At 42.9% G+C, this 27861-nt stretch overlaps 2 protein-coding genes across 2 annotated transcripts in view; one reads left to right on the forward strand and one right to left on the reverse strand.

Annotated features, from left to right (window-relative positions):
- Positions 1-27861, reverse strand: part of LOC143138107 (voltage-dependent calcium channel subunit alpha-2/delta-4-like) — a 42018-nt gene that overhangs the window by 8350 nt on the left and 5807 nt on the right. The window contains exons 3-27 of the mRNA XM_076298553.1: positions 27721-27837; positions 27303-27362; positions 27019-27181; positions 26562-26693; positions 26352-26412; positions 24071-24221; positions 23503-23577; positions 18049-18138; positions 17459-17572; positions 12153-12231; positions 11902-12035; positions 11640-11657; positions 11278-11355; positions 11107-11187; positions 10833-10907; positions 10549-10638; positions 9583-9654; positions 8808-8869; positions 8599-8666; positions 7900-7945; positions 7365-7462; positions 7042-7135; positions 6857-6949; positions 6102-6232; positions 5933-6001 (exon numbers count right to left, since the gene is read on the reverse strand). Of these exons, the coding sequence (XP_076154668.1) occupies positions 5933-6001; positions 6102-6232; positions 6857-6949; positions 7042-7135; positions 7365-7462; positions 7900-7945; positions 8599-8666; positions 8808-8869; positions 9583-9654; positions 10549-10638; positions 10833-10907; positions 11107-11187; positions 11278-11355; positions 11640-11657; positions 11902-12035; positions 12153-12231; positions 17459-17572; positions 18049-18138; positions 23503-23577; positions 24071-24221; positions 26352-26412; positions 26562-26693; positions 27019-27181; positions 27303-27362; positions 27721-27837 (2251 nt within the window). The remainder of the gene's footprint in view (positions 1-5932; positions 6002-6101; positions 6233-6856; positions 6950-7041; positions 7136-7364; positions 7463-7899; positions 7946-8598; positions 8667-8807; positions 8870-9582; positions 9655-10548; positions 10639-10832; positions 10908-11106; positions 11188-11277; positions 11356-11639; positions 11658-11901; positions 12036-12152; positions 12232-17458; positions 17573-18048; positions 18139-23502; positions 23578-24070; positions 24222-26351; positions 26413-26561; positions 26694-27018; positions 27182-27302; positions 27363-27720; positions 27838-27861) is intronic.
- LOC143109585 (uncharacterized) lies at positions 1042-4176 on the forward strand. The gene is made up of 4 exons (XM_076272361.1): positions 1042-1179; positions 2169-2322; positions 2574-3206; positions 3698-4176. The coding sequence occupies exons 1-4, from the start codon at positions 1042-1044 to the stop codon at positions 4174-4176; spliced, it is 1404 nt and encodes a 467-aa protein (XP_076128476.1).

Consider the following 27861-nt stretch of genomic DNA (forward strand, 5'->3'; position numbering starts at 1 on the left):
ACACTGGCTAAGCCACAGTCTCAGCATCAGCCACAGAGACACAAGACAAGCGGACTCAGAACCGGACTTCTGGACATGAACATCAAGTATTCATTTACCCATGTGGAGAACGAAAGGGACTTTTTCAATATCATTTGAATGTATTTGTAAACAAATGCAAAATTCAGTTTCATTTACTTTAGAGAAGACACAAGGAATATAGATGGGAAGCGTGCGGTGAGTACAGGCACATTATCAATCTTTCTAATCTTGGTCTACAATTAAAAACGGAACATTTGGTGTTAATGATGTGAACTCTTACATCACTAAATTAGAATAAATGTAAATAAATAAACTACTCATAGTACACTGTATATATTTAAAAAAAATGAAACTGTAACCATAAACAGTAAATACTACAGTAAAAAAAAAAATTTGCACATACATGTTTATGACAATAACAGATCCACGTTAATGAGTGTCATTATGCTTTTCTGTGCTTCTGACAACTGGACATAGTCACTGATCAGCTCAGTTCCACTGCATTATTAAAGCTAATCTGAAAGTCAGACACAACGAACCATTTAGATGTCATGCTCCGGCGGGACCTTTTGATCCACGCTCTGGCATGGAGAACCTCAACCCTTTTACTTTGATTAAGCCCCCGCTGCTTCCAATGGACTCATCAGCGCGGTGCGGCGTGTGAGCAAATGGGTTTTTAGCTGTCTGATCTGGGTTAGTTTACACGTGGGTGAGCTATGAAACATAATCTAAAGCAGTTAAGACCTAGTAGTGATTACTTTATGCCTGGTAGATTACTGATAATTATAACGGCCAGAAAAAAAACAAAAACACTTAACTACAAAGACAGGAAAAGGCCAATAAATGTTTCTCAAGCAGCCAAAGCTACAGCAGTGGCATATTCTGGTCTTGACAAAGAGGCCAAATTAGACTCACTGCGCTAATGAAGTTTAAAACAGCTGTCATCGCTGCACAGTTCACTAGGTGTAATGCTTACGGTTATTAATGTGCCTGCCACCAAAAATCGGAGAAGTGCCACTCATGACTGACCATCGGGCCCTTAAGTGCACCTCTGGGAACGAAAGTCTTCGTTCGGAGAAAGAGTTGCGGCTCCATGCTGCCATGACAAAGGACAAGCCTGAGGGCCAGCACTTAATGGCTTTCTACAAGAGCCGGAGAGCATGAGAGGCCATCTCGCTTGCGCCCTCAAAAGCCATTCAGTCATTTAGTCAGTGTGCTACATTGCACATGTGGCTGCTCCAAGGGACGCGTTTTATGGGAGATATACATGTTCAGTGTGAGGCAAGAATGCCCGACATCCTAAGAGGACTAACCAAGGTGCATGACCAAGATAGTAACCATACAAAATGAAAAAAAAAAAATGTAGTAGTATGAAAATCCAGATTATCTGAGAGCTAAAGAACATTGCAAACTTATTGTACCATTATCACCTTCTCAGTGACAACAACGCATGTCATCCTTTCCATGCCATCCTTTTTGAAAAACAAAATACTTTAAGCATACTGTATACTGCTTTGACACTATAAGTATAAATGGTTGTAAGAACAACTCTCTTCCCCCTTCACTTTAAATACCACACAGTCCCTGATCTCCTGATATACTCGCAGTTCAACTATGAGGCAAAGAGTACCATCAGACAACAAAGGTATAACGTTGAATCTCGGCTGAAACTGACAAACATACGTAAAGATTCTCCAGTGTTAAAAGCCATACACCTATGCTATATTAAGGATGTGACCGTTTCATTTTGAATAAGATAGTGATTTTTGTTTGCATGAGGCCATCAGCATTCACACTGACTTGAAAATGTTAATACAGCCAAGTCAAATTACCAATAATAATAATAATAGGCCCCGGCCGTATCGCAGCTGGCTGGGGCACCTGCACCGTACGCCGGCGACCCGGGTTCGATTCCCGCCCCGTGGTCCTTTCCGGATCCCACCCCGACTCTCTCTCCCACTCGCTTCCTGTCATTCTCTACTGTCCTGTAAATTAAAGACATAAAAGGCCAAAAAAATAAATACATATAAAAAATAAATAAATAATAATAATTTAAAAAAAAATCAGACAATAAAAATTCCAAGTTTTGTTATCTATTGTGTGGTTTGGTTTGATGGTTTTCTGTTGTTCGATCTGATTCTCTGTAGCAACACCAGATCATAGAGGGGCAACTGGGGCCATCAGAACCGAGCCGTGTCACAGGGCCATCAGGATCGAGCCGTGTCACAGGGCCATCAGAACCGAGCCGTGTCACAGGGCTGATGAACAGTTTAGTGCTGGGTCATGATCCACTGATCAGACGTGTGGTACCTTACTAAGGGGACCAGGAGCAGCATGGGCCCACTGTGTAAGTCTTACATATTTCAAATAGATTAGCAGTAGAATATTATGACATGAGTGTTTGTGAAGCAATGATTTTTAGATATTAATCAACATTCCCATGCCTACTGTAGTTTAAGGAGCTTCATTCGTTTTCAGACATTCAAATACTTCTTTCTCCATCCTAGCTCTTGCAGCAAGTGCATCTCTGTGTTGCCTACTGGGGACATTAGCGCTCGCTGGGGGCTGCCCCGCTGCATGTGTCTGTGCGGGCACGGATGCCGTGTGCAATGACCAGGGCATAGCCTCCTTACGCTACATGATGGACCAGCTACCCAAAGACATCTCCATCCTCCAGCTTTCAAGAAACAACCTCAGCGCTCTGGAGCCCGGGGCCTTCTCTAGCGTGGCCAGCCTACAGAGCCTTGACCTGTCCAGCAACAACATCTCTGTGCTGCACGTGAGGGCATTTGGCAATCTGAGCCGGCTCGAGCGGCTGGACCTCTCCGGCAACCCCTTACCCGGCCTGCCAGTGGGCATCTTCAGTGAGCTGGGGAAACTGACCGATCTGGTCCTGAGCGACGCAGGCCTGTACGCTCTCAGCACTGACCTCCTCCAGGGCCTGACGCAGCTGCGGCGCCTGGATCTGTCTCTCAACAGACTGACCTCGCTGCCCCGGGGGCTGCTCGGAGGGCTCCAGGAGCTGACCTGGCTCTCGCTGGCCGCCAACAGTCTGCGCAGTGTGCAGCGGGCCCAGTTTGAGCACCTGTCAGAGCTGCAGAGCCTCCTCCTGGTGGGCAACCCCTGGGAGTGCGACTGCACTCTGGTGGAGTTCAAGCACTGGCTGGAGTGGATGCTCTACAGGGGTGAGTCAGGCACACTGGACTGCATATAACATATATACATATATAGACCACAGCACACTGGACTGCATATAACATATACATATATAGACCATACAGTAGGTACTGGTGTAAAAGAGTCTAATGTTGATTTTACCTGATCTTTGTAGCAGTGCAATATAATCAAATACATGCCTACAACCCCAGGATGCATAGCTAATTCCAATCCCAGGATGCATAGCTAATTCCAATCTCAGGATGCATAGCTAATTCCAATCCCAGGATGCATCGCTAATTCCAATCCCAGGATGCATAGATAATTCCAAAACGTTGCTAAACTGAGAGATGACTTTCTAAACAGAGATACTCCACCTTCTATGTCACTACTTAGCCAACGCAGAGCAATTTAGACCAGACCACTGGATGTGAAGGTCATTGTGAGGTCTCTACTTAGCTGTAAACTGAGATGTTTTAAATAGCTCTGCTGACTAAGAATTTGCTCCATGAATGAACAGGGGGACAGGTGGACGCCCTGGAGTGCAGTCTGCCCAGAGAGCTCTGGGGCCGAGACATACGGGCAGTCCCGGCCGAGATGTTCAGCCACTGCACGCGCGACAGCTCACTGCCCTGCTTCAGGGCCCCAGATGGTCAGGAGCCGGGGGGCGACGACGGGGCCGCCGACTGTGTGCGCCAGCGCTACCGGGCCGTGAGCGTGCGGCGGGCAGCAGCCACGGTGGTGGTGGCCGGCGTGGTGTGCGGCGTGGTGTGCGTCATGATGGTGGTGGCGGCCACCTACGGCTGCGTCTACGCTTCGCTGGCCGCCAAGTACCAGAGGGAGAAGAAGGGCAAGGCACACAAGCCGCCGTCAGATGGCGGCGAAGAGAAGGACCCAGAGCAGGAGGAGAAGAGCGAGCTCCTGCCCGACGTGGCGCGAGAGACAGAGGTGACCGCGCCTGCTGTTGAGGTAGTGTTGTCACGAGAGGTGTGTGTCTGACTGGTGGGACATCATCATTGTCACTGTTTTTTGCCAACCCTCTGAAAAAGAAGGAGCTGCACCCACCATTCCTTCCTCTCTAACAGAAATAGACAGTCTGGTTTTTACACCTGATGTCCTCTTGTATCTTGTGCTATTGTCCTCCATCTTATTGCCCTGAAGTTGGCTTAGTAAATAAGTCATATTATTATTATAATAAGATGCAAGTACTGTTGTCTGAGAAGATATATTTAGGACTCTACAATAACAAACTATGAATTATTGTACAAGAGAAGGGAGAATGGCATGCTCTTTTCATGAAAAGAACAATCAGTGTAGGACTTATGGAACTGTATGATGGTACCGTATAGTGGGAAGTGAACCTAATATGGGACTCAATGGGTTGAGTGGAAGTTTTCCATTCCAATGTGTCAATATGATAATGTCACTTCATAGATCATGGGCTGCCTCAGTTCCTATAGAAGGGGTTGACAACTATAACTTTGGAGGCCGAAACACATAGACATCTTTTTAAAAATGAAACATAAACAAGGGAATTGATTTTAATTAAACTAAGTTATCATCCGTTTGAGTTGCATTATCAAACCAAGAGTCCAAAGATTTCATTGTCTCTTAAAGTACACAATCTGTTTGTTTGTTTGTATATGTCTACAAATATCATATTGTGTTTCCCATACATTGACTTATTTGTGGCGGCTCACCACAATATCAACATTGACCACCACACAATGATTTTCCAGGTTGTACTAAATTGTGCTTAAATCTGGTTAGCATCATAACCACGCTGTGCTAATTTGTTAAAAATTGTTGTATTCAAGTTAATTCTGCAAACCAACCACCACAAATGGAATTCAATTCTGTGGGAAACACTGTCATATATATATGAAATCATTGAGCATTAGTTGTTTGATTGTTTTTGTTCATGGTGTTTGTGTATTCATCTAAGAAGTTGTTGTTGGTCTTCCTTTTTGGGAAATGCATCAAAATGATGAATGCATCACTATTTCTGTCTCAGAGTTGTCATGATATTAGTTTTCAAGGTCAAATCTCAGTTTTGTATTGAGATTGTATACAAATAAATAAATAATATTTAGAAATTCAGGCTTCTGCTATTTTTGAACCAGTCCCTTGTTTTGAAATGGTCATCTAATCTTTGCATTATTCACATGATGGCAAACAAAGTTTTTGTTAATCAGCATCACATACAGTATTACTCTACATTTGGGGCAGCCGTGGCTTACTGGTTAGCGCTTCGGACTTGTAACCGGAGGGTTGCCGGTTCGAACCCCAACCAGTAGGGACGGCTGAAGTGCCCTTGAGCAAGGCACCTAACCCCTCACTGCTCCCCGAGCGCCGCTGTTGTTGCAGGCAGCTCACTGCGCCGGGATTAGTGTGTGCTTCACCTCACTGTGTGTTCACTGTGTGCTGAGTGTGTTTCACTAATTCATGGATTGGGATAAATGCAGAGACCAAATTTCCCTCATGGGATCAAACGAGTATATATACTTATATTCATTTCACTGATCACCAACTGTCTCACCACATACAACAATGCCATACACCAAACACTTTCAACACAATCACAATAATCATCACAGCTAGATATAGATGTCTGTTTTTCTGTACGTCTCCCATTTAAAGGATCATTGAATGGAATTATAACTGCCAATGTGGCATTAAGATTAATTATAATGGATTTAGGTGAACTGTAGATGTTACACAAAGAGGAGCAGAACTACAAAAAGCAGGTTCTTACCTCCAGCCAGTGCTGTCCGTGGTCCAGATGTTACCGTCACACCCGTAACGGCAATGACATACTTCCCACCTGTGTGGCAAAGGGGGATAAGTTAAGCTTAGGCTATCTTCACCAAATGGCAATCAACCACACAGACGTACACCAGCCAGCTACAGTGACAGGGGTGTACCTTTGCTGTCCTCGTCTGTGGGCACGTAGAATAGGAACTTCCCCGGGGGATTCTCTGCTGCCATCCGGTACCACACAGGGAAGTGGTCCACAGTGAAGAGGTTCTTCTTGTCTGATGCAGTGAGGAACTTCCTGTGGGATTACAGAGGAGAGTGGTCAATGCACATCTAGATTTCTGAGGTAGTGAGGAACTTCCTGTGGGATTACAGAGGAGAGTGGTCAATGCACATCTAGATTCCTGAGGTGCTGACCACCTAAGTGAAGCCTTGTGAGCCTGACCATGAAGTAAAATTTAAATATAGAAAATGATTGCATTCTGCTGCTGCATTTTTCTTTGAAGAAACTATTGGTCTGTAAGTCACTTAGAATAAAAACGAAACTGCCACATTAAAGCTGTAAGGAGTAAGAAGTTTTGGTCTAAAACTAAGTTTCAAATTTTTGGGGCGACCCAGACCACAGAACTATAGTGCATATTTTAGGTAGCTAGTGGACGCGAGGTGTTTATCTGTGCTTCACATGACCATATGCCATCAAATGGAGCTTGGAAATAATACCAATAAAACCATTTTGGTAATACCAGTTACCATTTCAAACCATACCTGAAAAGCATTAGTGCATAGTGTTGCTTTAAATGTAAATGCCATGATAACAAACTATGAGTGTGTATGCTGTCTATAAACCTCACGTACAGCCACTATTGCAAAGGTTTCCACGTGTCATTAGTCCATTCCCACTTGTTCTAGGTCTGTCACTTACTTTGCCACACGCCTTTCACTGCCTGCATATCTGGTGACTCGCAGCAGTCCAGACCGAGTCCCCAGGAAGGCCGTCTCAATTCCTGGATCCATTCTGGGAAGACAGAGGAAGGGATATGTGGTTGGGTTTGGATGGTCTCACTGGTTTAGAGCACTTGCCATGACACCTAAAACATCCTCTCGTACCCTGCAGCATCCATCATCATGGCGGTCCAGTAGGCCTCCATCGGAGCAGTCACCACAGTATCAAACAGCAGCTGCTGCAGCAGAACCTCATCACCTGAAATGGCAGAAATATGTCTGTAAGACATCTGTATGCAAATATATCTGCCATCTGCTAGAACTCCTACAAATGTCTCTGACTCCAACGTATAATGGCCCATCAAGATAACTGACACAACATTCAAGGGAACAGATAAATGTGAACCTTATGTGTAACAAATGTGTGGTATATTTTTCCATCATTTTTTCATCATTTTTTTTAGTTTCAGTAATTTTTATATACTTACACTCCAGGTCAGGGTCCTTCCCTGTGAGATATTTAAGAACAGCCTGCATCTGAGTGAGCTTGCGATGATCAGGGTCAATGTCCGTCTCACAGTAGGTCCTGGAGAGGACCGAAACCACAGAGCAGTCAGCGCCATACAGGTGTCTCCGAAAACACACATTAGCAGTCAGCGCCATACAGGTGTCTCCGAAAACACACATGAGCAGTCAGCGCCATACAGCTGTCTCCGAAACCACAGAGCAGTCAGCGCCATACAGGTGTCTCCGAAAACACAGAGCAGTCAGCACCATACAGGTGTATCCGAAACCACAGAGCAGTCAGCACCATACAGGTGTCTCCGAAACCACACATGAGCAGTCAGCGCCATACAGGTGTCTCCGAAACGACAGAGCAGTCAGCACCATACAGGTGTCTCCGAAAACACACATGAGCAGTCAGCGCCATACAGTTGTCTCGGAAAACACACATGAGCAGAAACAAAGATCCAGGAAACAAAAGGCTGTCTTGTCACTTGCCATGGGAACATGAACACTTACCAGTCTTCTGCGATGCTGAGGTCTGGCTGGTTGAGATCATGCAATCCTAAAGGAAAGCATTACGGTTAGTTTTACTGAGCCATACTGAATGTACTGTAGTACACACTTTGTACTGTATACACACTTTGTTTTAGGCCCAGAGGACAGATACTAAACATAAATACAGATGAATAAACAAATCAAATACACAATTCAAAGATCACTGTAAGAGGCAATCACTGGGGTCCAAGCAATGTTGTAATGCTTATGACCAACCAATACACCCATCTATTATTACACTTCCTATCTATGAAACGTGGAGAATGGAATGGGAATTTGGCAGAGATTGATGGAAATTAGTCCAGTGTATTCTCAAGGAATCACACAGAAAAGCATTTGGCTACACCATATGTCTCTTGTGATTAATAAAATCTACATTTGCAGATTATAGCGGCCTATAGTGGCCAATAGATGTAATTGCACTACAGAGCATGGGCATCTCAGGCACCAATTTCCACATTTGGTGTCAGTACATCTTACAGATTTAGCTCCCCACACATTTTGACAAAAAAAAATGAGGAGTAATAATATTGGTAATAATAGGAATCGCACAGAGTTAAAAACCAACACAGCTTAATGCGTTAAAAAACACGGTACAGGGCAGCTTCATGTGTTTAAAAACTATACGTGTAAGGCAGTTGAATGCAAAGATGCTATTACCTTCCTCCACGGACACGTTCCCGAAGAATATATACTCGCCATGGCCTCGAGTGAGCACCATTCCAAAACTGGAAGGACAATGACAATTTTATGAATTTTAATTAAAATATTCAAATGACATAAAACAGTCGTCATGACAGCACCAGGAAAGTGCTACATTTCCATGGAGCGTTTGGTCACAGATGTGTTAAAACAGGGTCCCATAGTACCTGAATGGAGTATCATCAATGACTGTGTAAAAATAATCATTTTTCAGGAACAATGGCCGTTTCTATGGAAAGACAAATGCATCAGGATAAATAGAGCTACTCAGCAGGTGTTTTAGCTCACATTGCAACAGAAGTCTTCTGATACAGTATACTAGATCCATATGAATGGTTTAAAACATAGGTTCTCAAAGTGCGGCCCAGGGGCCAATGGCGGCCCGCGGAAACATTTCTGGCGGCCCGCGATAACATCTGACAACATCTGTGAAACTGTTAAAACTGTACAACTGTACTGTGTGATTTGAAAAGAATGAATCTCCGTTCAGTGGTTTTTCGTGGCCGTCAGGTTTTCCTGTGGTGCTTTGGTAGCTGGAATTGGCCCTGAATAAGGCCTATGCTGATAAGAAGCAAGGCACACTGAGAGTTTGTACTTGAAATGGACTGCAACCAAAACTGTTATATCCCAAATTTGTCTGTTGAGGGTAGAGAACCGCAGGGATTGTGTGTGCATTGCATTTTAGCCAGGTTTAGCCTCAGTTATGAATTAAAATCTGTTTAATGCAATAAATATAAACTGTAGAGATGCAACCTAGTCATTAAAATGATTACAAATGGAATTTTTTTTCCAGGTTTTTCTTTTTTTTTTCTCCCCCCACCCCTTTGGCGGCCCTCAGTTCAATGTTGGGTTCCTGAATTGGCCCTCACCAATCAAAACTTTGAGAACCCCTGGTTTAAAAGGAAATGGCTTTTTAGAACACTCAGAGTAGGGTTAACTTACTCCTTTGTCCACAGACGCTCGCACATCTAATGTCAGAGTACCGGTCTCTCCTTTCACCATGGAGGTTCTCAGCTGTGCATGTAACACACACAACAAAACCATTGTCAAGTGTGAGAGGATATTTATACAGTTTGAGTGCGTGTGTGTCTCTCTGCTCCTGAATGTGTCTGTATGTGTGAGTATGTCTGAGTTCATGTAAATGTGTGTGTGTGTGTGTGTGTGTGTGTGTGTGTGTGTGTGTGTGTGTGTGTGTGTGTGTGTGTGTGTGTGTGTGTGTGTGTGTGTGTGTGTGTGTGTGTGTGTGTGTGTGTGTGCGCGCGCGAATCACTCTCTGGGATTGTGTGTGTCTCTGTGTGAACTGTGTGTGTGTTTGTATGTGTGTGTGACTGTGTGCACGCGAATCACTCTCTGGGATTGTGTGTGTGTGTGTGTGTGTTGTGTGTGACTGTATGTGTGTGTGACTGTGTGCGCGCGAATCACTATCTGGGATTGTGTGTGTCTCTGTGTGAACTGTCTGTGTGTGTGTGTGTGTGTATTAGTATAGTATAGTATATATACTTTTTTGATCCCGTGAGGAAATTTGGTCTCTGCATTTATCCCAATCCGTGAATTAGTGAAACACACTCAGCACACAGTGAGGTGAAGCCCACACTAATCCCGGCGCAGTGAGCTGCCTGCTACAACAGCGGCACTCGGGGAGCAGTGAGGGTTTAAGTGCCTTGCTCAAGAGCACTTCAGCCGTTCCTACTGGTCGGGGTTAGAACCAGCAACCCTCCGGTTACAAGTCCAAAGCGCTAACCAGTAGCCCACGGCTGCCCCTGTGTGTGTGTGTGTGTGTGTGTGTGTGTGTGTGTGTGTGTGTGTGTGTGTGTGTGTGTGTGTGTGTGTGTGTGTGTGTGTGTGTGTGTGTGTGTGTGTGTGTGTGTGTGTGTGTGTGTGTGTGTGTGTGTGTGTGTTGGGTCTTACATTCTCCTCCGTGTCTTCCCACTCAGCCTCAGACAGGTCTACACTGTTGTAGTTGGGCTTGGGCTTCAGCCTCTTCTTCTCATCTTTGTACTGTGGGTCAGAGGGTTTACCACAGAAACACACTCAGTGCATGCAGGCAGAACAGAGATCACATCTGTAGTGCTCACAAAGCAACAGTTTTCAGAGCAACATTGAATCCTGCCATTAAGTCAGCACGTACATAGAACACATTGTGTTAACAGGTTATAAAATACATATACATGAAGCTAAAGGGGTATGCTCACCAAAGGCCGTAGGTCTGGGTGTGCCAAGATGTAGCCATTGTTAGTGATGAGGAAGGCATAGCCATGAGCTCCCAGCTACAGCAGCAGCAAGGACAACATACAAATAGGAAGCTAATGCAACACGACAACCATAATCATTTTATATTTTATTTTATCCATATTTTACATTACTACACATTGAACACACCCCCCCCCCCCTTTAGTCTACTATATATAGAGTATTGGAGTCCACAAAATGCACAAACTGTAACACGGATGGTTTAACAAAGCTGACCTTGTATCGGGGTGCCAACTTCATCACCTCTACTAGGGGAACATCAGTCCCCACCACACCCAGAAGAATACCATGGGAAAGCTGGTGAAAAAACAGACCCATAATGAGGATGCAATAAAACTCCCACCAGGGGTCCAGTATCAAACCCATCAACATAACAGCTATACTGACCGTCTCCTTCTTCTTGCTGAACACTGGCATGGCCACAGATGTCATTAACAGCAAACTGTGAGCCATGGTGTTGAATAGCTAAGAGAGAGAAATTTAGTTAGCATCAATATTATCCAGACACTGTGAAACAAACTGCTAAACAAAATTACCTCAACTAAAAGGTCAGTCTAATTAGAGACTGGAGTGGTGAGAGCGGTCTTCCTCTACAACAGGGCCTCTATGGAGAGCTACTGTTTTTACAGGAATCTGACACTAGAGGGCACTACACAACTACAACTCTATCAGTCTGCACCTGCAGGGCTGTCGGATACCCCACAATATTATTGACGCTACATCACTATGGGAGCCTGAATAAGCTTTACCTCCTTTGTGTTAGGGAGCTGTAAATATGAGAAATGGACACAGGACAAAGCACAGATGTGAGAGATGAAATGTTCACAATGAAATAAAGAATGAGGAAATGAGTCGGAGACTGAGGCTGTGTGGCAAGTCTCTTAGGAAAACAATAATAACACTTAGGTAAACAATAATAACAGGTAGCCATCTCTTAGGAAAACAATAATAACACTTAGGTAAACAATAATAACACTTAGGTAAACAATAATAACAGGTGAGTCTGCTTACCACAGTGTCCATGTACGCCTCTGTCCAGATGATGTCATGGTCATGGTCTATGACCATAGGTCGACTCAGCACATGTAAGTATTCCATAACATTCTCTTGCACATCTGCCAGTGTGTTGATATGGGTGTAGTAACCTGCAATATAAAAATGCAAAAAAATAAATAGAAACATGTCAAAATCTTACTGTACAAGATATCTTTTTTATTGTGTAAACAATAAAATCAATAACTCATCGTCAGATATCACTTCACCTTTGTTGTTGCAAGCAATCCATTTGACATTGTTAGAAAAAGTCATATCACGTCCAATAAGGTAAGTAAAGACTCGGACCTGGAATGAAAAAAGCTGAATGTCAAAGTTCTGCTGCTGTTGGAAAACAAGTCCCATGTTGTTAAGATAGTGAAGGCAGTCCTACAAAATTGGGTATATTTGTTCCACTGTGAGCTAGGCTGACTGATCACAAAAGAAGGTCAAACTCCAATAAACAAACATTATTTCCTGGCTTTTATTGTCTTTTTTTCTTTGGCAGCACGAGTTCTAAACAGACGTTTCAGCCACATGGCCACATGGCCTCCCTCAGTGCGCGGCTTCCCTAGAAATCATACAGGACTACGCACCCAGCCACCATCAAAATGAAATAGGACTACGCACCCAGAATCATAAAGGACTACGCACCCAGCCACCATCAAAATGAAATAGGACTACGCACCCAGAATCATATAGGACTACGCACCCAGCCACCATCAAAATGAAATAGGACTACGCACCCAGAATCATATAGGACTACGCACCCAGCCACCATCAAAATTAAATAGGACTATGCACCCAGAATCATATAGGACTACGCACCCAGCCACCATCAAAATTAAATAGGACTACGCACCCAGAATCATATAGGACTACGCACCTAGCCACCATCAAAATGAAATAGGACTACGCACCCAGAATCATACAGGACTACGCACCCAGCCAACATCAAAAGGGAGAGTGCAGTGTTAACGACTGCTAATGTCAACCAGTCACTCACTATATATTTGATTCGAAGCCAGACGTTGTAATAAAAATATGTGCTTTCACTCTTTACCTATAAGCCTTTTATTCTCTGTACGTGCACATTCTAGATATGAATTGAACATAAAAGATGTGGCATTTGCAGGAGATCAACATAAGACTTAAATCTTTTTAAGCTGCCAGGCGTCTCCAGTGGATAAAATGCCATCCTTCAAATAAGAGCCTTATAGGTGGGCTAAATAGTCTGGAAAAACTATTTATCCTTATCCTAACTATCTATCCTTCACTTGAAACAAAATCCTCTCACCCACTACATTGAAAAGGCACAGTTGGGTTGGGTTAGAAGTTAGTTTAATCAGTAAATAATAACTGTGTATGACCTTGCCTTTATTAAAGCAACACCAAAGAACTTTCCCTCTGTCGCACGCACGCCGTTTGTTTATCCAGCGGCTTTGCAAATAAGAATGTCCACAGACAAGGTAGAATATGTTGCATGATTTATGAAAGTACGATGTATTGCGACATCAAACGCAAGTCAAATTTGTAGTTTCTTATGTCTCATTTCATCGAACTACAGATCCGCTACCCGATCTGGCAAACTTACATAGTGCGGTTATAGCCGATAGAGGGCTGCGAAGCGAATACAGAAGTGCCGTTCACCCTGTTACAAGTTGATGAACCACTGAAACGATTTTGGAAACATTATTTTAAGGTACAAAAAACTCTGGTGTTGCTTTAAGATACAAATTGATTCATATGACATTGTGGAACTGCCGGATTCCAACACTGTAAGCCTACAGGATTCTTTAGGTGTGAGCTACTGGGGCTCTAGTCCATCTGTCATAGTACATGTTGGTGGATGTATGCTTCGTATTACTCTCACTCACAGACATATTCATACAGTCAAGCAAATACACAAAGGGGCCGAATTAGATTCCCTGACGCTCTTTTTACATTAATTTTTTTTTTACATTACATTACATTTGGCTGACGCTTTTTTAGCCAAAGCGACTAACAACATGGTAAACAGTTTAAGTTTTAGAGCAATTCTCAACAATTTTAGTTTTTAATTTTAATTTTAATTTAAAAAACATTAGAGTAGGCCTACAGTAAGAATAAGTGCATCAGTGAGTGCTGTTTTTAACAGTTACGTGTCAGTTTAAGACGGCTGGTGAGTGCTAGGATCAGCAAGACTTGTTGTAAGTGTTGCTATGAGAGGAGATGTTCTCTAAAGAGCTGGGTCTTCAGGAGTTTTTTGAAAATGGAGAGGGATGTCCCTGCCCTTGTAGGAACTGGCAGTGTGGTTCCACCAACGAGGAACAGCAGATGAGAAAAGTTTGGATTGGCCTGAGCGTACCGGTGGTAGAGCTAGACGTCGTTCGTCTGAGGAGCGCAGCGGTCTGGAGGTAGCGTATGTCTGTATGAGGGCATTCAAGTAGGTGGGAGCAGAACCGGAGACTACTTTGTAGGCAAGCGTTAGAGCCTTGAATTTGATGCAGGCCGCCATAGGTAGCCAGTGTAGCTGGATGAGCAGCGGGGTAACATGTGCCCTTTTGGGTTGGTTGTAGACCAGGCGCGCCGCCACGTTCTGGATCATCTGAAGTGGTTTCACTGCGCAGGCTGGGAGACCTGTCAGGAGGGCGTTGCAGTAGTCGAGTCGTGAGATGACTATTGCCTGAACCAGAAGTTGGGTAGCATCTTGAGTCAAGTAAGTCGTGATTTTCCGTATGTTGTAGAGTGCGAAACGGCATGACCGGGCGACTGAGGCAACATGATCCGAGAAGTTTAGTTGGTTGTCGAGAACAACTCCTAGATTTCTTGCAGTCCTGGTAGGTGAAACAGAGAGGGAGTCAAATTTGATGTTGATGTTGTGGTGTATGGTAGGTTTAGCTGGGAGGACCAGCAGTTCAGTCTTTGAGAGGTTCAGCTGGAGGTGGTGTGCCTTCATCCATGTAGCTATGTCTGAGAAGCAATCCGAGATCCGTGCTGAAACCAAGGGGTCATCAGGTGGAAAGGACAGATAGAGCTGTGTGTCGTCTGCATAGCAGTGGTATGAGAAGCCATGCGAACGGATAATCTGTCCCAAGGAGGTGGTGTAGATAGCAAAGAGAAGGGGGCCCAGCACTGAGCCCTGGGGGACCCCTGTGGTGAGATGGTGAGGTGCAGGTAGCTGACCAAGCCATGATATGTTAAACGAGTGTCCTGTGAGGTAGGATTCAAACCAGGAGAGAGCAGAACCGGAGATTCCCATGTTAGCGAATATAGAGAGAAGGATGCGGTGATTAACCGTGTCAAAGGTAGCCGATAAGTCAAGCAGAATGAGTACTGATGACCGAGCGGTCGCCCTGGCTTCTTTTAAGGCTTCTGTTACAGACAGCAGAGCCGTTTCGGTAGAGTGGCCGCTTTTGAACCCAGACTGATTTGGATCCAGAAGGTTGTTCTGTGAAAGGAAGTCAGAGACCTGTTTGGAGACTGCTCGTTCAATGCCTTTGGATAGGAAAGGCAGGAGTGAGACAGGGCGGTAGTTCTCGACTTGAGCAGGGTTGAGAGAAGCTTTCTTAAGTAACGGTGTTACCCGGGCCATTTTGAACGCTGTTGGAAATGTGCCGGAGGTTAGCGAGGCATTGATCAAATGTGAAGTGCTCGTGCGATGCTGGTGCGATGGTCGGGCTGATGGACTGAAGTAGGCTCGTAGGTATAGGGTCCAGCGAGCATGTGGTAGGACGGCTGCATGTCAGGAGTCTAGATACTTAATTATCGGAGAGAGGCGTGAATGCTGAAAAAGATGTTCCAGCAGTCCCTAGAGCAGTGGTCCCCAAACTTTTTCTTCCGAGGGCCAGCTCACTATGCCTGGCTCTAAGAGAGGGCCAGAGACTCGGAGTATATCAACCATAAATAGCTTAGTGCTGTGAACAACAGCAGTCTACCTTAGTTGAATATTCCATTACATTTAATCATAGGCTACTGCAATTTAATACCATTGCTAGCTGTGTTTATGTTGCCACCATGCCATATCAGTGTAAAATGTAGCTCAAATGAAATAATGCTAATAAAAAGACTCTGTTTCTTTGCATACATAGCTCAAGTTGTGAACAAGCAATATCCTACAAATAATGTAAAGTTATCAAACTATGACAGTTTTATGAAGTGCTGGCAAACACATCTGAAATGACCACCATTCTAACTTTCACTTAGCCTACCTGATGAGAACTTTGAACTCTGTACATTTGAAAGTGTGAATAAAAAAATAGAAATAATTATCCCAGAAAGTCCCAGAAATATGACTTGAATAGAAGTTAGTTAGTTATTAACAAATACTTGATAAACGTTTAGAATACTTTGAGCACTGATGCAGTCAGCATAGGCCTCTTACATTGTTTGCAGGTAGGCCTACATTTCATTCCGTTTTCGATGGCAAACGCGAAACAGCGCCAAAACAACCACCAGTGGGCAAAAGGAGTATTACATGTGTACTGTTAAGACTCGCCATAGAGAATGAATGGGGAAATTACGGAAGTTATAGTTTGACGATGTCGTACTTCTATGCGGGCCAGATGCTATATACCACGGACATGTTTTGGGAGGCCACGGACATGTTTTGGGAGGCCACCCAAAATGAGTTGGCGGGCCGTATTCGGCCCGTAGTTTGGGGACCACTGCCCTAGAGGTTGAAGGAGTGCGGTATCTGAGTCAGATGCGTTGAGTGGGCATGTAGAGAATTGACTGCTGATTGCCGACACTTTGTTTGTAAAAAATGAGGCGAGGGTATCTGCAGCAAGGCTGGATGGAGGAGGAGGCAGCTGAGGGTTGAGTAGCGATTTGAAGGTTGAGAAAAGTTTTCGAGTGTCTGTAGCGCTGTTGATTTTGTCATTGTAGAAAGCCGTCTTAGCAGCAGTGAAGCTGGCTGAGAAGGAGGTCAGGAGTGGCTGGTAGTTTTTGAGGTCATCAGTTAGTTTGGATTTGTGCCAATTCCTCTCCACGGCTCTGAGTTTGGTGCGCTGCGATCGGAGGGTATCATTTAGTTTACTTATCTATCTATCTAAATCAGCAGAAACCTAATATGACTTCCTCAAATTACAATCTAATTCCATTCCTCCAAGAGGGTTATGTTTTCTGTGCAGTTTGTCTGTCTGTCCGTCAGTTTATTAGCAAGTATGATTACACAAAAATTAAATCATGAAAATTGCTGGAAAAGTGTAGCCTATCCCCCAAAAAAGAACCAATTCAAAGAGGATCTTCACATTAAGTTTCACATTATAGTTTGGCTGACGTTATAAGATACACCATGTGGCCTAGGCTGAGGTCTGCACTCTCTAAGCGCCCCTTCAGTTTCAAGTAATGAAAAGCAGTCTAATGCAATTTAAAATGTCAGGTGTAATTAGAGCAATTATTGCATTAGGAAGTGCTTGTTTTCAATACATTTGTTTCAATACATTAGTATAAGGCTGCAGATGGTTTTCTTAATCTATTGTTATTGACATTTAATAAGTATGTATTTACAGTATCAGTGTGTATTAGCCATAGGCCATGCTTGGTTTAGCTTTACCTTCTTTTCTGGCCAGTTGAACTCCTCGAACACCTCCTGGAAGTCCTCCATGGCCCCATCTGTGATCAGCATGATGGCCTGGTTACAGAGGCTGCCCTTACCATTGGCTGAGGCCTGAGAAGACGAAGGATCGCACTGGGAATCACAGTTTTGTTGGCAGCAGAATCTCTCTCTCTGAGATTGTGTGTGTCTCTGTGTGAACTGTGTGTGTGTGTGTGTGTGTGTGTGTGCGTAGGTGCGTGTTTGTGTACATATGTATACGTGTGTGTATATGAGTATGTGTGTGTGTGTGTGTGTGTGTGTATAGTACGTGTGTGTACATGTGTGTGTATGTCTGTAGATGTGTGTGTGTGTTTGTGTATGTGTGTACCTACAGTATGTGTACGTGTGTGTATATGAGTATGTGTGAGTGTGTGTGTGTGTGTGTGTGTGTACATGTGTGTGTATGTGTGTGTGTGTGTGTGTGTGCGTGTGAGTGCGCGTGTGTGTGCGCGTGTGTGTGTGTGTGTGTGTGTGTGTACGTGTGTGTTTGTGTGTGTGTGTGTGTGTGTGTGTGTGTATGTGAATGTGTTGGTGAAGATGGCACTGACCTCATTGAGGACTTTGAATGACTCCTTCATGGCCTTCTTTACTTTTCCCTCACCCTTCACGTGCAGCTCATTCACAAGCAGTTTGAAATGCTGTCAAGAGAATGGAGGATAACGGGCGGGATTAGACAATCTGGCCGCAATCTCGGATCCTACTTGATTTGATCCGTCTGATTACTATCTGCCTTCAGTGAGCGGTCAGTAAACATGGCCAATCCTGTCCAAATCAGATTGTGATTGAACTGATTTCAGTGTCACAGTTTCTACATCAAGCACAGAAATCCATGACTTTGGTGTGGAAGCACCTTAATCTATCTAGAAAATAACTCACAAAGTACATCATATCGCCAGTCAGGCAACCTGCTGATACAGGACGATGTGAATCATTTGAACCGATAATGTACACAACATTGCTGAATTATATTATGTACTGTACCCTCCTGAATTATTGGCACCTCTGCTAAGTTGACTAAAAACCAGTATAAAAAGTAATCTGTTGGTGATATATTGTAATCTCAACCTTGAAGGGAACGAGAAAAAGGAAAATCTCATAAAGAAATAAATATTTTAACAAAAACACGTCGCTCACAATTATTGGCATTCCTGCTTGTAATACCTTCTTAAGCCTCCCTTTGCCAATAAAACAGCTTGTAATATTCTCCTATGACACCCCATAAAGTTGGAGAAGCAAGGGATTTAAGACCATTCGTCTTTACAAAATCTCCCCGGATCGTCCAGATTCCTACTGTACTGTAAATCCGCACTTGTGCATTCTCCTCTTCGACTCAACCCACTGTTTTTCTATGGAGTTTAGATCAGGGGACTGAGATGGCAATGGCCGAATATTGATTTTGAGTTCAGTAAACCATATTTGTTTTAATCTGGACGTTTGTTTTGGTTCATTGATCCAATCATGGCCAGCTTTTAGTGTCTTGGCAGAGATTGACAGATTTTCTTTGAAAATGTTCAGGTTTTTCTTGGTGTTCATGATCCCATGCACAGCCCCACATAGCACAGCACTTCCACCATAATTCTCATTGGGCATGGGGTTATTTTCAGTATAGCATTCTTACGTCAAACACACCTAGTGTGTTTCTAGCCAAAGAGTGCAATTTTCATTTCATCTGACAATTAGACCACACTTCCAGACAAAGTCACTGTACCATTCAGTAACTCCTGCCATTTACATTGGTAATTAAATGACTGGACAGGCTTTTACCTGGCATGCCCTCTAAATAATCTATTAGCACCGCGGTCACTTTTCAAGATTTTCTGGGGGACCCCAAGATGATACTTTTTTCTGTAACTTTTTTTTTTGCCTATCTTACCATCCTCCATACTGTGCGTGGGGGCAAGATAACCATGGGTCTTTGACCAAGCATGTCTGTCACATTTCCAGTGGATTAGAACCTTTCAATCATTGTTTTAACTGTAAATATAGGCATTTTCAACAAAGTATCTAGTTTTTATGGGAATTCCCTGACTTACAAATGTCAACACACTTTCTTTTTATTTAAATTTAGTGTATTCTCTTGTCTTTCCAATGTTGAAAAATGACTAATGGATATACGTGGCCTCTGTGTCACTTTTTCATAGCTTAGTGAAAAAGAAAGTCATGAACTACTTCTGAATGTTCACAGACACTCTGATTAACTTAAATAAGTTGAAATTAGATAGGAAAACGCTTCTGTTAGGTTTTGTGTATAAGATTTTTCTAGGGGAGCAAGAATAAATTCACTTTCCTTCAAGGGTGGATTTTACTCGTTTACTTGTCTTCATTGTGAGGGTACAATAAATTACCAAAATATAATTTTTTATACCTGTTTTAAGTCAACTTTACCGAAAGTGCCAATAATTTTGGAGGGTACTGTAAGGTATTGATATTTATCACCCAGAGAGAAGAAATACTCTTCTGTTTGGCTGGTGGGGTGGCTATAACTGGTTACACACGTTTTCAAAACTCTGTGTCTATTTTTCAAAACTCCACACACAAAACCAACAATTGCTCACACAAAATGCAAAATGCCTCAAATCTCCAGCAAAATGACACACAACATTCAAAATGTCATAAACACATCTTTAAATCAAACATTCGCCTCACATTACAAACACTTTTGTCATAATATGACATTTTGGATACATCATGTACACACTGTTGCTCAAAACCTAAGCCAGTGAGACCAAACACCGCAGCAGGGCACCTGCACTCTAAAAGGTGCAGCCCTGCTGCCTGGAGCACTTTCCATCCTCACCCCTCGCTGGGAACTCCCAATGTGACATACACACACAGTTGTTACATACAGATGCTGCATGTAGCTAACATGCCATACTTATCCTCTCCTGGAGTCTGATGTTCAAGCTTCGTACATTGTAGTGAACATTAGTGGCTCAGCCTTCACAAGTGACTGAAGAAGGCACCAATAGGAAGGATGGGTGGAATCATCCACGCATATATGCACCAATAGGAAGGATGTGTGGAATCACCTACGCATATATGCACCAATAGGAAGGATGTGTGGAATCACCTACGCATATATGCACCAATACGAAGGATGTGTGGAATCACCTACGCATATATGCACCAATAGGAAGGATGTGTGGAATCACCCACGCATATATGCACCAATACGAAGGATGTGTGGAATCACCTACGCATATATGCACTAATAGGAAGGATGGGTGCACCAATAGGAAAAATGCCCACAAATGTTGTATACGTGAGAGTGTGAAAGGACCCTGCGTAAGCGTGTACATATGGTCAGTATCCCAAGATGCATCAGGCGGTGTGCGCGAGTTGATGTGTCTGTGGTCGCCATGCCTGTGAACCCTTGCGTATACTGGCAAAACCTGAAAGTTACGGTATCTACAGAGAGAAGTTGAAATACACAGTAAAAATGCAAGCAATATTGAAACCAAAAAATAGTGATTTTTTTCCAAATAATTTGCTGTTGTGAATACAGTATTTTATAGCCAACAAGAACATGCAAAGCAAAATAGAGTGGCCACCAGATGTACATGGAGTTCTGAAAAAGCTGATTTTGCCTATGGAAATGACTGACTACTATCAAATTACTTTGCTTTTTCCAAAGAAAAGTGTGTGTGTTTATGTGTGTGTGTGTGTGTGTGTGTGTGTGTGTGTGTTTGTCTGTATGTGTGCGTGTGTGTGTGTGTGTGTGTGTGTGTGTGTGTGTGGGGGGGGGGGGTTGTGTATGTATTCATAGGTGTATAGAAAAATGACACAAAAACACAAAAAAGACACAAAAATATAGTAAAAAAGACAAGTTTTACTGTACATAAAGTCGTCTTTTTGTAGAACATTCCTTTCAAAGTATCTGCATTGGTTCTGAAATCCTCTAGAGCCAGATTGAAAGGGTCCATACCTACATATAGAGTATCTATTTATAGGCCTATACTAAGGCAATGACTGGATGGTGTTCCGTAAAGTAATGAGTGTTTACACATGTGAAGAGAGAGAGTGAAGCACTGGTGATTTAGTGTGGCATTTTGATGGGTTGTGTTTGAAAAATGAAATGAAGTTACTTCCTGTTCGATTTTTGTGTGTTAAGTAGAAAATTGTGTGTGGTGTTTTGCAAAATGTGTTTTAGTCAATTGAAAACTGAGTCAAACACTGAGAATTAGTGTATGGTTTTGCAGATTTGGTGTGGGGTTATGATGTTTGGAAGACATGATTAGAAAATTGTGTGACAAGCAAAGATTTAGTGTGTAAGCATTTGAAAAAAACTGTAATTCTGAATGACACGTATGAAGTAGATCTGGTAAAAAAAAAGTTTAATCACCGTTCCATATCAATGCTTATGAATGGTTACTATAACAACCATAGTAGGACGACGGCTGAGCCTGGAAGTAGACTTCGCAAACAATGGAAGCAACTGGAAACAAGCTAACTGTCCATGTTATGGCTGTTAGGGCCAAAGAAAGTTGTACAACAAACTGAACAAGTTGGCTTCTTTTTAAACGGAACAGCTTGTTTCCTTTGTGTGCTATAAAGGCATGACTATTGCCACTCGTGAAGATGCTGTCTACATCTTCACTGTTTTAGGACACTGTTTTAATTGAATGCGCTTTTGCACATGGCCTGTCGGACTATTAACTGCTAATTGTCTGCAGGTGGGGTAATGGGTTAATTGGGAGACACCCACTCTGGTGCCTTACAAAAGGTCCAGGATTTTGGTGTGTGGAGGCAGACCGATGTAGATGTGCAAGTTGTATGTGTAACAGCCATTTTAAAACAGTTTGTTAAATTAAAAAAGACTGTTTTCTACAAACACATAGCTGGACAGTGTTTAATCTTTTAAAAATGCAAGATGAAGGTCCATATTTTTCACACCACTATAGGCAACCGGGTGAAATTTTCACCTCTAAAAATGATGAAACAAGAAGGTATAGCCTAAATCAGAGAAAGGACGCAGAAAACCTACTGACATAGGGCACCAACACAGAAACCCTACTGATACTGTAGGCCACCATAGGGCACCAACACAGAAACCCTACTGATATACTGTAGGCCACCATAGGGCACCAACACAGAAACCCTACTGATATAGGCCACCAATGGCTCACTGTGGTTCTTTGGCTCTTGGAAGAAAAGTATGATTTGTACTGAATTCAAGGGGCACTTCTGGGAGATGAAGTCAGACTCTTGGTGCCCTGAAGTCTCTGGAGGTCTCCTTAGAGGATCTGTGACGACCATATGCTCCTGAGCTTAGGGTCAGGATATCATTACCAGCTCTGCTTGAGGATAAATCCATCAGCACCACCATGGAAACTGAACTAAGCCTCATTCACAAGGCTGAGCGGTCAGTGGCACACTGACCTACGCAAGGGTTCACAGGCATGGCGACCACAGACACATCAACTCGCGCACACCGCCTGATGCATCTTGGGATACTGACCATATGTACACGCTTACGCAGGGTCCTTTCACACTCTCACGTATACAACATTTGTGGGCATTTTTCCTATTGGTGCACCCATCCTTCCTATTGGTGCATATATGCGTAGGTGATTCCACACATCCTTCGTATTGGTGCATATATGCGTAGGTGATTCCACACATCCTTCCTATTGGTGCATATATGCGTGGGTGATTCCACACATCCTTCCTATTGGTGCATATATGCGTGGGTGATTCCACCCATCCTTCCTATTGGTGCCTTCTTCAGTCACTTGTGAAGGCTGAGCCACTAATGTTCACTACAATGTACAAAGCTTGAACATCAGACTCCAGGAGAGGATAAGTATGGCATGTTAGCTACATGCAGCATCTGTATGTAACAACTGTGTGTATGTCACATTGGGAGTTCCCAGCGAGGGGTGAGGATGGAAAGTGCTCCAGGCAGCAGGGCTGCACCTTTTAGAGTGCAGGTGCCCTGCTGCGGTGTTTGGTCTCACTGGCTTAGGGTCCCTCGGCTTAAATGAAGCAGATAATCGACTTACCTCGCGATTGTCCAAATCGGCCTGCACCAGTGTGCCTCTGAAACAGGGCTCCACGTACCGAACGTAGTCAGTGTACTGCAGAGAGAAACAGTTACCACCATTAGAGTCAAAGTTAATGGCCAGATCCTGTATACCTGTTATACTGCAATAACATGTATAGGACCCATTGAGCATTTCTACATAACCTTGACATCCTCATAACAAAAAGCATCTAGTTTTAATGAAATGACTGCGTGTACGGTTCATTCCCTCCTGAGAAGAATCATAGTTAGACATTTTTTGTCTATTCCACACATGGCAAGACAATGGATTTGATCATTTCTTAGACCAAGTCAGGGAATATCAGGGAACTTGTTTGTAGCATGTTCAAAATTTACTTGCCATAATATCAGAAACATCTTATCAGAAATAAATGCAGTATTTTTATTTTGTGGTTTATCTCACATGCTTCCTGTGATACTCTGTCTCTTTTTTGTCTGCTCAGCATAAACTGCTTTTGTTACATTCACATGTAATGGTTAAATGTATTTATGTCCATGCATGTTAAGTTGTTGGTGTTGGCCCTTACAGCAATGACATTGACAAAGTCGTTTTCTCCAAGTGTGTCCAGGATGGTGTTGATGGTGTGCTTGGCGATGGTCAGTTTCAGCCCTTTCATACTTCCACTGATATCCACAACAATTATGATGTCCTTTGGCGACGTGGCGGCCTGAATGTACCTACCGATGAAAGTGGCAACCAGACTCATTAAAACATGCCTTGGTTCTGAAATGGACAACCAGACTCATTAAAACATGCCTTGGTTCTGATATGGACAACCAGAGTGACTGTGTTTACATGCACTTCCATTTCTCGGTTATGAGGTGTATCTGCATTTTGATAATATTCATGATATAATATTTACATGAACATAGAGTACATATGTATATGTATATATTCCAGTCTGTTCTGCTAACTGCAAATAGCGTCTCTTTGATTTATAGATTTTTTTCTTTTTTTTCTTTTCTTTTTCGCATGTCCAAATTTCCGTCAAGGATTCCCGGGACACTGAAAGACCGGGGTAGACGAAACTTGGTGGGCATGTAACCCCATATGGATAGCATGGAACCATCGTTTTTCGTTTTGATCTGTAGCCCCCCCGCTGGACTGCACCCCCCGAAAGGAGGGTAGGGCAGACACAGTTTTCTGTGAATATCTCGAGAACCGTAAGGTTTAGGAGGACCATTTTTTTTTTTGTATGTTGATCTCAAGGGGCCATGTCAACCCATTCCATAACCACTCATTTCATGTATAGCGCCACCTAGTTAAACACAAAAAAGTACAAATGAGGTGTTGAAATCGCAGGTATCTGTGACCTAACATAGTCAAAACTGCACGAAATGGGAAGTGTAGGGTCATTATGACACCCTCTGAATGTACGCCAAGTTTCGTGGAATTCCGTTCATGGGGGGCCACATAATAAATTAATTTATGTTACTATACAACAACTGGCCTGTAGGTGGCCGGAGACAGTTTTCTGTGAATATCTCGAGAACCGTAGGGCCTAGGAGGTCCACCTTTTTTTTGTATGTTGGTCTTAAGGGGGCATGTCAACCCATCCCATTACCACTTATTTCATGTATAGCGCCACCTAGTTAAAAATTAAAAAGCAAAAAATTAGGTGTTTTCATCACAATATCTCTGGCTGACATGGTCAAAACTGCACGAAATTGAAAGTGTAGGATCATTATGACACCCTCCGAATGCATGCCAAGTTTTGTGATCGTACACCAACAAGGATTCCCGGGACACTGAAAGACCGGGGTACACGAGACTTGGTGGGCATGTAACCCCACATGGATAGCATGGAACCATCGTTTTTCGTTTTGATCTGTAGCCCCCCCACTGTACTGGACCCCCCGAAAAGAGGGTAGGGCAGACACAGCTTTCTGTGAATATCTTGAGAACCGTAGGGCCTAGGATGACCAATTTTTTCCATATGTTTGCCTCCAGGGGTCATGTTAACCCATTCCATGTGCACACATGTGCATAAACAGATACACACGCACACACATACATTCACAGTAATCATACGTATGACACATACTCACACAGTAGACATATGTACGCATATGCACAAACACACATACGCAGGCAAACACACAAGCACGCGCACACACACACACACACACACACACACCCACACACATAGACATAAACGTGTACACGCACACATGCAAACAATTCAAGAATTTCTCAGAATTATAAACAGGCAAGATGGGGGTGGGGTTGTATAAAATAAATTTTACATGTGAAATCTATGAACTAATCATGTTTTGGTACTTGTTGTCTAGCAGATACCAGTGAGAATTGAGTGTGGATAATGCAATTTAGTGAGACAGTTCGAATCATATAGGCCTTTCAGCGTGATTTATTTTTGAGGAAAAAATGTGCTGGACTGGGCGGCGGTCATATTTTGTACCGCTCTGCGGTACATCTAGTTTGAAATATTACTGCAAGCACATGGCTACTTGATTAGACTATTACTTAAAGGTACAAACACCTACATATGGTGCCCATGTGGATCCTACTGACCTGGCTATTTAGCAGCTAACCACTTAAGGATGAGATTAAAGTCTTTCTGCAGGATCATGACAACACTGTACTGCTATACCTATAACTAGGCAATTGGGTGCTATCCGTGTACATAGTCTGCCAGACTATCCTTAGCCAAATGTAAACTTGCTGTGGACAGCTAATCTACATGGCACCTGCCCTGCCAGTATCAAACTATGTTCTCTTTCCACACTCCTGGTGACCTCAGGTTACACAGAGGCTTCATAATGAACAAGCAGTGATTTTAGTCTCACCAGTTCCTGTTCCTGCAGTCAAAAGACACCACACCGTTGGGATCAGGGGTCCATTGGATGCCTTCAGAGGAAATACAATGGTTGACTAAGTCATATTCACATTTAACACAAAACATGACTCAGACGCAAACAAGTTTGATTGTACAGGTCCACTCCAGTCCGAAAATCCCCTCTAGTTCTGTGGATGAATGCCTGGAGTCATCACTGCACCTGGATAGAGTCTGAAGAATCCTGTGGAACTCCCGAAGTATTGCCATGTGAGCGTGGGGTCTTTTTGGAAATTGCTAACGAAGACATCGTTCAGGGCCTCTGACATGTACACACCATTAAGGATATTAGGTTCTGTGGGGCGACACACAAGAAAAGGCAGAACTAGCATCAGAACCCTGCTCTATGACTATGCTAGCCATGACATTCAAGTTACACTTGGCAATCCTTGATTATCATAGTATATTTCTCAAGAAGACAACAAGACAACAATCTTTTTAAAGTTAATGTCACAACTTTGACAAACTATGTCACAGGAACAGTATTCTATCTATGAACCACTTGGCCATGAAGATGGTGATATGATTTGAGATAACCTACACTTTGTTTTATGTATCTTACACCAAGTTATTAATTAACTTAAACATAAGCCATGCACATCAAGTTATCATAATCACACCTTTATTGTAGACATTTGTGGGCACTTGGATGTCGCTCTGTAAAGTGTTCACAGGTAGTTTGTTGAAATGCTCATTTTCCTCCACTATAAACTCGCCACCTAGTTCGATGGGGTTTCCCTCATCGTCCATTGTGTTAATAAGCATTGCATTGTAGTAATCAAACTGTAGGTAAAGGAAGTCACAATTATTTTTCAAGACCAATGAACGAATGCATCGTATAAGTACTTTATTCACATTACCATCAAGATAAACATTTTGTAATGAAAATACACATAATACAGACCTGTAATGTTGCATTGTAATCATGGTAGTAATCAGCATCTTCTGCAGTATCTGCAAGCCTCTGTGGACACATCATTTAATGTGCTAGTTAGTACACATGTTGAATATTAAGTGTGCTAGTTAGTATGTATATTGGCTATTACAGCACAACACCCCTGTTATCTCAGATTCCACTTAGTATAAAAAAAAAAGTTCTGTGGCAAAAAGTGATTTCAATTCCAGCATTCTAGTTAATATCGGTCATAAAAGGTTCAAAAAGTATCTTTTCCCCACTGAACATTCTGATGAATCAGCTTTGACACAATAATTAAATGGAATGTCACTCTATGAACCACACAACAGTAACTACATGTACTATTGAGAATACATCCAAAGCCATACACATGAAATAATGAGAGAAAAGTTACTGGGAAACTTACCTTGACAGATTTCATTTTACTGCCCAACATCCTTTCAATCTCATCAGAGAACTCCTTCACAAGTTCCCTTCCATCCACATCTTCAATTTTGACTATGGGCTCCACATCTTTAAGTTTCTGTGGTGGAAAATGATGTCAGGT

Source organism: Alosa pseudoharengus, unplaced genomic scaffold (assembly GCF_046254945.1).
Source record: "Alosa pseudoharengus isolate Yale_2024_CS ecotype anadromous, Long Island Sound unplaced genomic scaffold, YU_APseudo_1.1 YU_APseudo_1.1_scf_10, whole genome shotgun sequence".
Classification (NCBI taxonomy): domain Eukaryota; kingdom Metazoa; phylum Chordata; class Actinopteri; order Clupeiformes; family Clupeidae; genus Alosa; species Alosa pseudoharengus.

What these genes read in the sequence shown, in the direction of transcription:
- LOC143109585 (XM_076272361.1), top strand. Translation starts at nt 1,042, where the DNA reads ATGACTGACCATCGGGCCCTTAAGTGCACCTCTGGGAACGAAAGTCTT. An exon ending in CTTTCTACAAGAGCCGGAGA is followed by an intron (nt 1,180 to 2,168) that starts GCATGAGAGGCC and finishes GATTCTCTGTAG; the next exon opens with CAACACCAGATCATAGAGGG. An exon ending in GGAGTGGATGCTCTACAGGG is followed by an intron (nt 3,207 to 3,697) that starts GTGAGTCAGGCA and finishes ATGAATGAACAG; the next exon opens with GGGGACAGGTGGACGCCCTG.